This window comes from Symphalangus syndactylus, chromosome 11 (assembly GCF_028878055.3).
Source record: "Symphalangus syndactylus isolate Jambi chromosome 11, NHGRI_mSymSyn1-v2.1_pri, whole genome shotgun sequence".
In the NCBI taxonomy this organism is placed as follows: domain Eukaryota; kingdom Metazoa; phylum Chordata; class Mammalia; order Primates; family Hylobatidae; genus Symphalangus; species Symphalangus syndactylus.
The window spans coordinates 19,197,677-19,213,010 of record NC_072433.2 but is presented as its reverse complement, the minus strand read 5'-3'; the positions used below and the strand labels follow the sequence as shown (position 1 = coordinate 19,213,010).

General features: G+C 46.7%; 1 protein-coding gene across 1 annotated transcript in view; it reads right to left on the bottom strand.

Annotated features, from left to right (window-relative positions):
* Positions 1-2,197: 2,197 nt before the first annotated feature.
* Positions 2,198-15,334, bottom strand: part of MLKL (mixed lineage kinase domain like pseudokinase) — a 29,460-nt gene continuing 16,323 nt past the window's right edge. The window contains 6 exon segments of the mRNA XM_055297945.2: positions 2,198-2,871; positions 5,317-5,457; positions 5,712-5,761; positions 5,970-6,121; positions 9,253-9,334; positions 12,961-13,096. Coding sequence (XP_055153920.1) covers positions 2,837-2,871; positions 5,317-5,457; positions 5,712-5,761; positions 5,970-6,121; positions 9,253-9,334; positions 12,961-13,096 — 596 coding nt within the window. The 3' untranslated portion in view covers positions 2,198-2,836.

Sequence of the window (15,334 nt, the reverse complement as noted above, 5' to 3'; positions counted from 1 at the left end):
AAAAAAAAAAAGGAAGGAAGGAAAATAGTAAAATAGTAATACCTGCCAGTAAGTTCTACAAAATAATCATATTAAGTGTATATTCTTCTGCATTTTTTATCTATAGAAAAAAACCATGTTCTAGGTTTTAAAAAAAATCAAGGATAAGTAAAAGATAAAAACATAAGGCCGAGTGTGGTGGCTTATGCCTGTAATCCCAGCACTTTGGGAGGCCAAGGTGGGAGGATCACTTGAGCCCAGAAGTTCAAGACTAGCCTAGGCAACACAGTGAAACCCTGTTTCATAATAATAATAATAGTAATAGAAGTCAGCCATAATTTTCTTCACCAGAGATGATTACTAGAATACAAGACCCAAATGTATTTGTATTGTTGTCTTCTCAGTGACTGAAACAATGGCTAGCACGTTTGCTGTTGAATGATTTAGAATGAGTTCTGAAAAAAATGTAGCTTTAAAGGCAGGGATTAGCGTATCCTAGGCAAAGCACACACCATGAACAAAGGTATAGGATCTAAAATGAGACCAGGCATGGTGGCTCATGTCTGTAACCCCAGCACTTTGGGAGGCTGAGGCAGGCAGATCACTTGAGGTCAGGATTTCGAGACCAGCCTGACCAACATGGTGAAATGCCATCTCTACTAAAAATACAAAAATTAGCCAGGTGTGGTGGCATACACCTGTAATCCCAGACACTTGGGAGGCTGAGACAGGAGAATCACTTGAACCTGCAAGGCGGAGGTTGCAGTGAGCCGAGATCGTGCCATTGCACTCCAGCCTGGGCAACAAGAGTGAAACTCTAGGCCGGGCGCGGTGGCTCACGCCTGTAATTCCAGCACTTTAGGAAGCCGAGGCAGGCAGATCACCTGAGGTCAGGAGTTCGAGACCAGCCTGACCAACATGGTGAAACCCCATCTCTACTAAAAAATACAAAAAGTTAGCCGGGCGTGATGATGAGCGCCTGTAATCCCAGCTACTTAGGAGGCTGAGGCAGGAGAATCACTTGAACCCAGGAGGCAGAGGTTCCAGCGAGCCAAGACTGTGCCACTGCACTCCAGCCTGGGCGTGACAGAGCAAGACTCCGTCTTAAAAAAAAAAAATCGGCCAGGCGCGGTGGCTCACGCCTGTAATCCCAGCACTTTGGGAGGCCGAGGCAGGCTGATCACGAGGTCAGGAGATCGAGACCATCCTGGCTAACACGGTGAAACCCTGTCTCTATTAAAAATACAAAAAAATTAGCCGGGTGAGGTGGTGGGCGCCTGTAGTCCCAGCTACGCGGGAAGCTGAGGCAGGAGAATGGCGTGAACCCTGGGGGGCGGAGCCTGCAGTGAGCCGAGATCGTGCCACTGCACTCCAGCCTGGGTGAAAGAGCAAGACTCCTTCTCAAAAAAAAAAAAAAAAAAATCTAGAATGAAAGCACCACAAAGATGGGTTTGAGTCTGGCAGAGATTAAAATCTGGCAGCTCCTATGTGGACATATTTTGTTTGTCCTATCAGCATTAAAATAATTTTTTTTTTGAGACAGGGTTTCACTCTGTCGCTCAGGCTAGAGTACAGTGGTGCAATCATGCCTCACTGCAACCTCTGCCTCCCAGGTTCAAACGATTCTCATGCCTCAGCCTCCCGAGTAGCTGGGATTACAGGCATGTGGCTGTCACACCCAGCTAATTTTTGTATTTTTAGTAGAAACAGGGCTTCCCCATATTGGCAAGGCTGGTCTCGAACTCCTGACCTCAGATGATCCTCCCGCCTTGGCCTCCCAAAGTGCTGGGATTTCAGGCGTGAGTCACCGTGCCCAACCTAAAATAATTTTTAATGAGATACTAACCTTTAAAAATAAGGACATCACAGAAAAATCCAACTTTCTAGGTCTTTTGACAAAACGGAAAGCTCTGGAAATGTTGGGATCCCATTCTATGTGACAAAGTATAGACTGGAGTTGAGGAGATGCTGTTCTTGCTCATCTGTTCACTGAAGCCCCCTCCAGGCTCAAATCATTCATTTAGTTTCTTTCCTAGGCCCTATGGGTATTAGAGTTTGCAATTTCTGGTAGGAGAACTCTAGGATCTGATTGGAAAGTATGGTATGGGGGATATCCATAAGGCTATGGATATCTGAATAGGAAGTTTGTACTTGATTCCTTGGGCAAGAGGCAGTTTCTGCCTAGTTACTTCTGTTGCATAACAAACCACCACAAAACTTAGTGTTAAGACAACAGTAATTTATTTAGCTCCTGATTGTGTGAATGGGCAATTTGGGCTGGGCTCTGCTTGAGTGGTTCTTCTGGTCTTGATTGGCCTCATGTTAGCTGCCATGTTGGTTGGTCTTTTATGACTTCAGCTAGGAAAGCATGTTTCTGCTTCATATGGTCTCTCATTCTCCAGCATTCTCACTCAACATATTCATGGCTGGGTAAGGTTCCAACAGACATTTATAAGGCCTCTTGAAGCCTAGATTTGGAACTGGCACACAGTCACTTCTTCCATATTCTATTGATCACATCAAGTCACAGTGCCAGCCCAGATTCAAATGGTGGGGAAAGAGACTTCATTTATGGATGGGAGGAGCTGCAAATTACATTGCCAAGAGGTGCGGATACCCAGAAAGATACATTTGACAAACCGTCTGTCAAAGTTACTGTCAGAGGTATGTTTTTGGAAATATCATTTGGAGTAGGATGTGTCCTGTATGACTGGAATTGTTTTCTATTTGTAACAGAGAAGTGTGCCCACTCCTTGCACCCATAAATAACCCAATGCCAAAGGAAATGAGAGAGATGTTCAGTTTGTGCCTCTCCCAGCTTCTTGTCCAGAGACTCCTTGGTTTAGATTTTGATACATTACTTAGTAAAGGTGGAGAGTTTCTTTAAGATTTCTGTGGATGAATGAACAGAAAATTAGACCAGAGTAGGCAGCTGAGAGCCAAGTTAGAAACACAAAGACATTTCTACACTGCACAGTCATTTAGAAACTGCATTCCCCCTGGTCTGGCTGGTGCCTAAACCACCGTCAGCACTCACACATTTGTGATATAAAGTTCTCTTACTTGATCAACTTTTAAAACACAAACACCTCATAGGAGGGGGTAAACTCACATCTTAGTGTGAATTACTCTCTGGTGTTAGATTCCTTAAAACTAGGAGGACCCTAGGTTGTAAGGGAGCTTCGTAGAAGAAGACAGAAGACAGAGGAGAGAGTGAAGTGGAGGACAGCATTGTGTAAATCACTGTTGGCTTCTCATCCACCCCAAAGACCAATTTTTCAGGATGCATCATTAAGTCTGTGCTTCTGCTCTGTGGTGGTGAAGAGAAAGTTTCAGACAGAAACTATGCTGTGACTTTGATTTTTCATTCTGAAAGGTAGGGATGTGGATGAAGGGAGAGGAGAGGTGACAGATGAGACCCTCTCAGGTAGTGTGAGAGGTTTTCCCAACAGACCATCTGTGAGAAGGCCTTGAAGAACAGTCCTCATGCTAGAGACTTCTGTAAGTACAGAGAACAACCTTGGAAGCTACCTTAAAAGTCTGGACTCATGGCTCCTTAGTTCCTTTTTCTTTTCTTTCTTTCTTTCTTTCTTTTTGGAGAGAGAGTCTTGCTCTGTTGCCCAGGCTGGAGTGCAGTGGCGTGATCTTGGCTCACTGCAACCTCTGCCTCTGGGGTTCAAGCAATTCTCCTGCCTCAGCTTCCCGAGTAGTTGGGATTACAGGTGTGTGCCACTATGCCCAGCTATTTTTTGTATTTTTAGTAGAGATAGGGTTTCACCATGTTGGCCAGGCTGGTGTTGAACTCCTGACCTCAAGTGATCTGCCTGCCTCAGCCTCCCAAAGTGCTGAGATTACAGGTGTGAGCCACCGCGCCCGGCCCCTTCTCTCTTTTGTCTGGGCTTTGTGGAAAGTCTGGGAGATTTAGGTCTAGGATAGGAGAGAGAGATGCTTCCAGGGAGGTAGACAGTGTAAGGAAGCTATGGAGAAGCAACTGATGACATGGTGAGACAAAAGTCTGCCTCGAGGAAATAATCCCAACGATGCTGAAAAAAAGGAAGGAAGGCAGACAAGGAGGAAGGAAAAGAGGAGAAAGATAGGCAAAAATAGAGGAAGAGAGAGGAAAAAGAAGACAGACAGAAAGACAAAAAGACAATGAGATAAGGCCTGCTGTGGTGGTACCTGTTGTCCCAGCTACTCTAGAGACTGAGGCAGGAGGATCACTGGAGCCCAGGAGTTCGAGGCTATAGAGTGCCATGATCCCACCTGTGAATAGCCACTGCACTCTGGCCTGGGCAACATAATGAGACCTCTTCTCTAAAAAAAAAAAAAATGAAAAAAGAAAAAAAAATAGACAGATACAGACAAAAATAAAGGAAGGAAATAGGCAGGAAGAAAGTAATCTGCCTTTCCAACCCACTTTGGATAAAACAATGCCCTTTGGAAGCCCTTACACTATTGACATTGGGGCCACCAGAGAGTTCTTTGTGTGGTGGGCTGTCCTATGCATTGTAGGATGTTGAATAGCATTCTTTTTTTTTTTTTTTAGAGACAGAGTCTTGCCCTGTTGTCCAGGCTGGAGTGCAGTGGTGTGATCCTGACTCTGCAACCTCTGCCTCCTGGGTTCAAGTGATTCTCCTGCCTCAGCCTCCTGAGTAGCTGGGACTACAGGCATGTGCGAATACGCTTGGCTAATTTTTGTATTTTTAGTAGAGACGAGGTTTCATCATGCTGGCCAGGGTGGTCTTGAACTCCCGAGCTCAGGCGATCCACCCACCTTGGCCTCACAAAATGTTGGGACTACAGGCATGAGCCACCGCGCCTGGCCAACATTTTTTTTTTTTTGTGAGACGGAGTCTTGTTTTGTCACCCAGGCTGGAGTTCAGTGGTACAGTGGTGCGATCTCAGCTCACTGCAACCTCCCAGTTTCAAGAGATTCTTGTGCCTCAGCCTCCTGAGTAGCTGGGATTATAGGCATGTACCACCATGGCCAGCTAATTTTAGTAGAGATGAGGTTTCACGATGTTGGCCAGGCTGGTCTCAAACTCCTGACCTTAAGTGATCTGCCCACCTCAGCCTCCCAAAGGGCTGGAATTACAGGCATGAGCAACCGCGCCCAGCCATCATCCTTGGCCTTTATTCACTAGATGACAGTAGCACACCCCATCCTACCTCCCTGGCCTTATGACAAACAAAAATGCTTTCAGACATTGCTAAATGTTCCCTGGATAAAACCACCCCTCGTTGTAAACTACTGCCTTGGAGCTGGTGAAAAGGAAATCTTTCACAAGTGTGAAATAATCATGGGGCTCACGCTCTTTACACCAGAAAGAACCCTACCATCCACAGAGGGCCGCACAGAGGGATCATGGGCCCGGCACTCATCAATGATCTCCCGCAGCTCTGAAGGGCAGTCTTCACCCAGCGGCTGCTGCTGCTGCTTCACAGCCACCAGCTTGTAGATCTCATCAGAATTAAGGCCTGGAAATGATAGCAGGAGAGCCTCAAAAAATTGCTCCGGTACGCGTACATCTCTCTGGATGCTGATGGCTGGCATCAGAACTAGGGACTCTGAGTATGGAAACAGCAAGAGCTTCCAACGATTCCACTGACCAGCCCAGGCAGTTCCCACGTTAAACAACAAATTGCCAGGGGCAGCACTGTTGGGGAATTTCTGGTCTATTGGAAGGGGACCCAACCCCACCACTGGCTGAGCCAGCCTTCACATTCTTCACCTTCAAACGGGATCTTTCCAGTGGCGATTTCCCAGAGGACGATTCCAAAGCTAAAAGAAAACCAAGAAATTGAACAACCATAGCTAGTCTCCCCTTTCCCCTGTCCCTCTAGCCACTGCCAGAAAACTCAGTGAATTTTTTGATTACTACCCAATTTCGTTCAACAGAGTTGAGTTTAGGTGGTCTTTGGAGGAGTTTGATTTGGGTTTTCCTATTACGCACATCTGAGTTAGAATCTGTACCAGAACATGAGCATACCTGTATATTTCAGACTTTACATCATATGGATAAAATACATCTTCCAGTTTCTGAGGTGAGAGAGATGCTGTAGATTTGACTCCGTCTGTCTTTTCTCTTGTAGTTTCCAAACTGATGGAAGTCTGTGTTTTCCTCAACTCAAATCCTGCAAGCTAGATAGAGAGGCAACTTGGAAAGAAACAAGCAAGATCTTGGGTAGAGGAGTAAAGGGCAGGGATTGTTGCTACACACAATTGCCAGGGAATTGTCTTTTACCTTAGGGATTTATTTCCTGTAGTGACTTCTGTCTGTGTGGCTACTCTATTGGTTAACATTATGGGTTCAACTTATCATAGTGCAGTGACCAAGAGAAGAAACACAAAGATATTTCTTCTCTATAAAATGGGGTGATGACAGGGGGGATTACTTGAGATAATGGTTATAAAGCACCGGTAAGACCTGCTAAGTTGTAGTTGTTGCCAGTATGACTATGTTAAAATGTAGGGGTTTCTCAGTTGAGGAATGAACTCCACTCAGTGAGAGCGGAGAGGGGTCAGAGAGCCAATGCCTGGCTCACCTTTTCCCAGAGAAGCAGGTGGGAAAATGGCATAGGGAGATCCCCTCTGTGCCATCTGACTTTATGGGGGGTCAGCCTGATCCTTTGGCTTTGGCATGACGAGTGTGAGTCATCCCCCCAGCCCTCCGTGGTCACGTGGTGTTCTTAAAGAAACCGTAGCACAATCATGACAGCATATGTTCTTGTCCCATGCACACCTGTCATTGACACCATTGGTGTGCTGAAGGCTGCCAGCCCCAAACTCAGCCAGGTACCCAAATCTAGGGGCAATGTGAGAAAAGGGATAAGGCACTTAGATGGCTCATCCCCCTTTCATTCATTCATTCATTCATTCACTTGCTCACACGTTTCCTGAGCACTGACATTCTCTTACATCTAGCGCCGTATGGGATACCAGGGATGAAAGGCGGAATAGCGCATCTTATAGTCAGGCTGGATGAAGAGCGTGAGAGTAGTAGAAACAGTGTTTTGGGAGTACTTATATCACCATCGCAGAGGGGGAAAGGCATCTGAAAGGCAAAAAAGGCCTGTCTGCTATTATTTGAGGGCTGTCTCTGACACTCGTAGGACTGGAAGAAAGAAAACCACCTATGGATGACAAAGAAAACTGCTAAAATTCTTTTAGCATTTGGGAATTGCGGACACTGAGTTCACAAAATCTTTTCCTCTTCTGTATGAAAATCTGACTTCCAGTGAACTTCTTAGGTCTGTTCCCCTGGAAATTTGATACAGGTAGACTGTCACCTATGGCTCTTAGTAACATTGCTGATGATAAAAACAAAAATGACTGCTGATTGTTAGATTGCTTCTGGGCAGGATCAAGGTGGTAAGTGGACTACACAGTAAACAGCTGATGGGAATGGTTTGTAGCAATTTTTTCTTTCTTTATTTTTTGAGACAGAGTCTCACTCTGTCGCCCAGGTTGGAGTGCAGTGGTGCAATCTCGGCTCACTGCAAGCTCTGCCTCCTGGGTTCACGCCATTCTCCTGTCTCAGCCTCCTGAGTAGCTGGGACTACAGGCGCCCACCACCATACCTGGCTAATTTTTTGTATTTTTTAGTAGAGACGGGGTTTCACTGTGTTAGCCAGGATGGTCTTGATCTCCTGACCTCGTGATCTGCCTGCCTTGGCCTCCCAAAGTGCTGGGATTACAGGTGTGAGCCACTGCACCCGGCTTCTTTTTTATTTTTTGAGACAGGGTCTCATTCTGTTGCCCAGGCTAGGGTACAGTGGCGTAAACATAGCTCCCTGCAGCCTTGACCTCCTGGGCTCTAGCCATCTTCCTCCTGCCTCACTCTACTGAGTAGCTGGAATTACAGGTGTGCACCACCCTTACTGGCTGATTTTTAAATTTTTTGAAGAGGGGGAGGTCTCACTGTGTTGCCAAGGCTGGTCTTGAACTCTTGGGCTCAAGTGATCCTCCTGCCTTCCCTTCCAAAGTGCGGGGATTACAGGCATAAGCCACCATGCCCAGCCATGTGGCAGCTCTTTTCTTTTCTTTTTTCTTTTTTTTTTGGAGACGGAGTTTTGCTCTTGTTGGCCGGGCTGGAGTACAACAGCGTGATCTCGGCTCACTGTAAACCTCCGCCTCCCGGGTTCAAGCAATTCTCCTGCCTCAGCCTCCTTAGGAGCTGAGATTACAGGCGTCTGCCACCACACCTGGCTAACTTTTTATATTTTTAGTAGAGACGGGGTTTCACTATGTTGGCCAGGCTAGTCTCAAACTCCTGACCTCAGGCAATCCACCTGCCTTAGCCTCCCAAATTGTTGGGATTACAGGCGTGAGCCACCATATCCAGATGTGGCAGCTCTTAAAACAGTAACTGACATGTCACTTGCAGAAATACTGGAAGGCATGCTTGCAGAGTTGTTACCAGAGATGCTGACTCCTGCAGGTCATGGGCTTCTAAGCCTGGATGACCCACATCCACCTAATGGGAGCCTCTTTCTCCAGCACCTGTGGCTCTGACAAAGAGAGTATCTCCTGGATGACTGCAAGGACTCACCCTGGAGGGAAAGGTTTGGGGCTGCTGACATCCTTCTAAGTAACTGAATGACAAACGTGGCCTAGACCTGTCCTGTGAGTCTGAGTCCTTAGACCTAACAAGATCCCCCATTGTATGTTGTAGGGACATAGAAGTGGTGTCCAGGCATCTAAGGGGAAATGACTTTTAGCCCATCCCTGCTAAATGGGCAGTGAGAGAAGGCACTCATCAGAACAGGAGACATAGATGGAGACTGTTGTGTGGTGGGCACACAGAAAGTTGAACTTAGTTCTGAAACTAAAAAACTAAAATTGAACTCAGTTCTAAAACCAAGGCAAGGCCAGGCATGGTGGCTCATGCCTGTAATCCCAGCACTTTGGGAGGCCAAGGCGGGTGGATCACTTGAGGCCAGGAGTTCAAAACCAGCGTGGCCAACATGGTGAAAGCTTGTCTCTACTAAAAATGCAAACATTAGCTGGGAGTGGTGGTGCATGGCTGTAATCCCAGCTACTTGGGAGGCTGAGGCAGGAGAATCGCTTGAACCTGGGAAGCAGAGGTTGCAGCGGGGCGATCTCGCTCACTGCACTCCAGCCTGGGTGACAGAAAGAGACTCTGTCTCTAAATAAATAAATAAATAAATAAATAAACTAAGACAAGAATCAAGCCTTTCTGAGACACTCGTGCCCCTCTCCTAGCACTAGTCATGCAGGTTTGACCCAAAGCGCCCCTGGAAGGCACCCACCTTCACTTGGTAGCCTTGAGTTACCAGGAAGTTTGAGCTTCTGATTTTCTTGTGGAGTTCAGGTGCTTCTGAATGGTGTAGCCTGACACAGCCAAAGGAAGGGAGCATTAGTGACTGACAATCATGACTGGGCTGATGAGGCTGGACAGTACCATGGGTGCCTGTCCACAGATACATAGGAAAAACTGGGATGCAGAGGCAAGGTTTGAGAATCGCAAACTGTGAGTATAGAGCAGAGATGAGATTCATAGCACAAGTGGGCATGACAGTCCTTGTGAAGTGCATGCAATCTGGCATCAGGGGTGACTTTAGGTAGAGAAGGACAACGGTGCCTCTGTGTTGCTTTGCCTGGGAAGTGCTGGGCAGATCCGAGAGCTTGGAGGCATGGCTGGGTGGCTGGACCTTGCTGGGACCCTTCAGGTCAAAGCAGAATGTGAAGCTGGGGTCCCACTGACTTCCAGACAAGGGCTTTGGTTTCACAAAGCCCCTGCATTCCAGGTTGGGTTGTGGTCATGGTGTCTGCCTGAGCTCAGATTCTCCCAGAAGCAGATCATGAGCCATGATTTGGGTACGAGTGATTTGTATCAAGAAGGTTTTCCCTTGACCAGGCACGGTGGCTCACGCTTGTAATCCCCACACTTTGGGAGACCAAGGTGGGTGGATCACTTGAGGTCAGGAGTTTGAGACCAGCCTGGCCAACATGGTGAAACACCATCTCTACTATTAATAAAAATACAAAAAAATAGCTGGGCGTGGTGGCATGCACCTGTAATCCCAGCTATTTGGGATGCTGAAGCATGAGAATCGCTTGCACCCAGGAGGTGGAGGTTGCAGTGAGCCGAGATCATGCCACTACACTGCAGCCTGGGCGGCAAAGTGAGACTCTGTCTCAAAAAAAAAAAAAAAAAAAACCTCCAAAAGTCCCTCAAACAAACAAAAAGAAGGTGCTCCCAGGAGAAACGGTTGACGGCATACAGGAAGCAGGATGGGGAAGGAGAGGAAATCAAGCAAGAGGTTGATTTCAGGTGAAATCCCAGGCTCAGGTGGTCTCGTGGAGGCCTGTGGGCACAATCACACCTCAGAGTGTGTCCCACAGGAGGCAACGGAACTGGACTTTTATACTCACATCAGTCAGTGGTTATGGACTGTGTTAGGGAGGGCAGGGACAGATGGATATAAAACTCATGGGCACTTTCAGCTGTCTATAAGGGTGAAAGGGCTCCAGTGCCCACAGGCAATCCTCTGAAAATTGCAGCTGTGAACTTTTAGCAGCAAAGCATGCCGAGAGGGGGAAGGGTAAATAGAGCTGGCAAAAAGGATCAGAGGTCATTTGGAGGGGATATTAACTGTGTCCCCTACAACATCCAAAAATACTTCTCCTTAAACTCACTAGTTTAGGGAGTTGAGAAGAAACAAACTTAATTTCAAATTAATAGCTAAGAGAGTGTTTCCAAAAGTATGGGATAAGGTGGTATGCAAGATTATATAAAGGGAAAATTATTCTCCTTTCAATTTGCTCCAGTCTTTCTGATTACATCAAGCAGAAAGTCTGGGTTTGGTGTTTTTTTTTTTTTTTTTTGAGACAGAGTCTCGCTCTGTCGCCCAGGCTGGAGTGCAGTGGCACGATCTTGGTTCACTGCAACATCTGCCTCCCAGGTTCAAGCGATTCTCCTGCCTCAGCCTTACGAGTAGCTGGGACTACAGGTGCCTGCCACCATGCCCAGCTAATTTTTGTATTTTTAGGAGAGACGAGGTTTCACCATGTTGGGCAGGATGGTCTTGATCTCTTGACCTCGTGATCTGTCCGCCTCAGCCTCCTAAAGTGCTGGGATTACAGGCGTGAGCTACTGCACCCAGCCTTGGTGTTGGGTATCCTTAACTCTGCCAATATCTCCAATATCTCCATTGTACAAAGAAAATGTGGGTTGGATCACAGAGCTTCTGGCAGGCAGCCTCATCCAGCCAGAATTTAATTACATTGTTTTGGTTTCATTTGTGGTTACCTATTTTTGGCAAGTGACACTGGTTTTCAATTTAGGGTAGTAAGAGAAAGTGTCCTTTTTAAAAGCTTTATTTCAATTATTATTATTATTTTTTGAGATGGAGTCTTGCTTTGTCACCCAGCCTGGAGTGCAGTGGTACGATATCAGTTCACTGAAACCTCCGCCTCCTGGGTTCAAGTGATTCTTGTGCCTCAAGCCTCCTGAGTAGCTGGTATTACAGGCCTGTGGCACCATGCTGGGCTAATTTCCGTATTTTTAGTAAAAACAGGGTTTTGCCATGTTGGCCAGGCTAGTCTCGAACTCCTGACCTCAAGTGATCCACCTGCCTTGGCCTCTCAAAGTGCTGGGATTACGGACGTGAGCCACCGGACCTGGCCTTCATTCAGATTTTTACAAAGTGAGTCAATTTAATTAAAAATGTTAAGTAAATAACACTGGTAGTAGTATAGTTAAAACCCTGCAGATGGTTTGTGAGTGACTAACCTTTGGGGACCCTTGGACCTAAGAATCCATAGTTTCTGCAGGTGAGAACAGGTAGAGTTGCCAAATAAAACACAAGACACGGCCAGGTGCGGTGGCTCACACCTGTAATCCCAGCACTTTGGGAGGCCCAGACGGGTGGATCACGAGGTCAGGAGATTAATACCATCTTGGCTAACACAGTGAAACCCCGTCTCTACTAAAAATACAAAAAAATTAGCCGGGCATAGTGGCGGGCGCCTGTAGTCCCAGCTACTCGGGAGGCTGAGGCAGGAGAATGGCATGAATCTGGGAGACAGAGGTTGCAGTGAGCTGATATCGCACCACTGCACTCCAGCCTGAGCTACAGAGCGAGACTCCATCTCAAGAAAAAAATAAAAGAAAAGAAAAAAACACAAGACACTCCATTAGAGTTTCTGATAAGCAATGAATATATATATTCATGTACACACACACATATATATATATGTACAAGCATGCCCACAAATTATATATGACATAGTTGTACTAAAAATAAATGTTTATCCAAAATTTGAGACTGGGTGCAGTGACTCACACCTGAAATCCCAGCACTTTGGAAAGCTGAGGTGGGAGGATTGCTTGAGCCCAGTAGTTCGAGACCAGCCTAGGCAGCATGGCAAAACCTTTTCTCTACAAAAAAGGTATATAAAAAAAAATTGGCCGAGCGTAGTGGTGTGCGCCTATAGTCCCACCTACTCAGGAGGCTAAGGTGGGAGAATCCCTTGAGCTAGGGAGGTTAAGTGATCTGTGATCATATCAGTGCACTCCAGTCTGGGCAAGAGAGTGAGACTGTCTCAAAACATAAAATAAAATAAAATTTGATATTTTTGATATTTAGTATAAGTATATACCATGCAATATTTAGGATGCACTTATACTAAAAAACGATTCATTACTTTCCTAACATTCAAATTTAACTGGATATGTTTATTTTTATGATAAATCTGTCCACTCCAAAATTAGGGCTCATCCAACTCTATAAGTGCAGTGTGGATATCAAATTCAACCATCAGTTCTGGGAGCTGGTGTTCCCTGGGTTAAACCTCCTTCCTCCCTCCTATCTGTAATCAGAGTAAATAGTAAAACAGTGTATGGGAGGGAGACTGTCTGGGGCTTCTGGCCTGTTCTCTCACCATCTGTGGGAATATCAGCAGTGTAGACAGACCCATCCAACCCTTAGTGGCGCTTTTTCACCCTGTCTTACCGGTACAGGCCTCGGGCTGCCCCCAGGACTAGGACCATGCGCTTGCCAAGTGTGAGGTCTTTTTCCCTATCCAACAGCTCCCTCAGGGTCCCGAGTTCACAGTACTCCATGACGATGGAGAATTGAGGCAGAGTCACTGGTGGAAAGGAGCCAGACACTATGAGGACCCGCCCTACTAGAAGCTTCCCCTGTCTGCAGCCCACCTCTCCCAGCCTCGGTACAGATACAGACTTGGCTCTGCTGAGTCCCATTTCTCCCCCAATTCTCAGCCCACAGTTTTGGTCCCCGGCCTCCTTGAACGGACCAAATATGCCCAGAATTCCCATCCTCTTCTCCATAATACTTGGCTTGTCGTAATTCTACCTTAAAAAAAAAAATTGGCTGGGTGCGTTGGCTCACGCCTGTAATCCCAGCACTTTGGGAGACCAAGGCGGGCGATCATGAGGTCAGGAGTTTGAGATCAGCCTGGCCTACACGGTGAAACCCTGTCTCTACTAAAAATACAAAAATTAGCTGGGTGTGGTGGCGGGTGCCTGTAATCCCATCTACTTGGGAGGCTGAGGCAGGAGAATAGCTTGAAGTTTCGTGGCAGAGATTGCACCACTGCACTCCAGCCTGGGCAACAGAGCGAGACTCCATCTCAAAAAAAAAAAAAATGTTCTGTCAGGTGTGGTGACTCACGCCTGTAATCGCGGCTCTTTGGGATGCTGAGGCAGGTGGATCACTTGAGGCCAGGAGTTCGAGACCAGCCTGGCCAACATGATGAAACCTCGTCTCTACGAAAAATGCAAAAATTAGCCAGGTGTGGTGGGACATGCCTGTAGCCCCAGCTACTAGGGAGGCTGAGGCAGGAGAATTGCTTGAACTTTGGAGGTGGAGGTTGAAGTAAGCAGATCGTACCACTGCACCCCAGCCTGAGCGACAGAGCGAGACTCTGTCTCAAAAAAAAAAAAATTTCTCTTTTTCTTTTTTTACTTCTATCTCTCTTTCTTGGTATAATTCTAAATTTTCTTAGCAGTTATTTGGGGAATGTCTTCCTCACTCAACTGGAAGCCCAAGAAGGCAGGAAATGTGTCTGTCTTGTTCACACGGGTGCTCACAAGGAGCTTCGTACATCTGTGTGGGAGGAATGAGTAGGGCACACATGGCAGGGGTGGGTGAGGACTCACACAAAAAGTTGACATCCCCATTCATGGGCCTGAGTTGCAAAACTGACATGTGACTCAGCCAGGCACCTCAGCGGTCCCCAAGGAGAATAAACGTTGCTGAATGTTTGCCTTTATTTTTTATTTTTTAATTTTTTTGAGACAGAGTCTAGCTCTGTCACCCAGGCTAGAGTGCAGTGGCATGATATTGGCTCACTGCAACCTCCACCTCCCAGGTTCACGCAATTCTCCTGCCTCAGCCTCCCGAGTAGCTGGGACTACAGGCACCCACCACCACGCCCAGTTAATTTTTGTATTTTTAGTAGAGACAGGGTTTTATCATGTTGGCCAGGCTAGTCTCGAACTCCTCACCTCAGGTGATCCACCTACCTCGGCCTCCCAAAGTGCTGGGATTACAGATGTGAGCCACCATGCCTGGCCTACGTTTGCCTTTAGATTGAGATTCCACACTCTGAAATCAAGTTGGCCTGAGGCTGTGGAGCAACTTCCAAAGGGGATAAGACAGGAGTTGCTCTGTCCAATCTCTAGGCAAGAGCAGCAAAACATGACCAGCAGGAGGGGTCATTCCACGAGAGAAAATGCAGTCACATTGGGAAAAAAAGAAAAAAAGAGAAAAAAAAAAGAGCCTGTCAAATAAGGATCTTGGTAAAGGGGTAAGGTAATGTCTTTTTTTTTGTTTGTTTGTTTTTGTTTTTGTTTTTGAGACAAGAGTCTCACACTGTCACCCAGGCTGGAGTGCAGGGGCACGATCTCGGCTCACTGCAACCTCCACCTCCCAGGTTCAAGCAATTCTCCTGCCTCAGCCTCCCAAGAAGGTGGGACTAGAGGCGTGTGCCACCACACCCGGCTAATTTTTTGTATTTTTAGTAAAGACGGGGTTTCACCATGTTGGCCAGGATAGTCTCAAGCTCCTGACTTTGTGATCCACCCATCTCAGCCTCCCAAAGTGCTGGGATTATAGGCGTGAGCCACAGCGCCCGGCCAGGTAAGTTAATTTTGCTTTTAGATTTGATCTACAGTAATGATGACCAAGGGTGTTTTCCTTCTTTGGGTCAGACAGCTTTATAATTTATCTTTATTTCTATTTTTGCTTTTATTTTTGAGACGGAGTCTTGCTCTGTTCCCCAGGCTGGAGTGCAATGGTGCACCCTCAGCTCACTGCAACCTCTGCTTCCCAGGTTCAAGCAATTCTCCCACCTCAGTCTCCC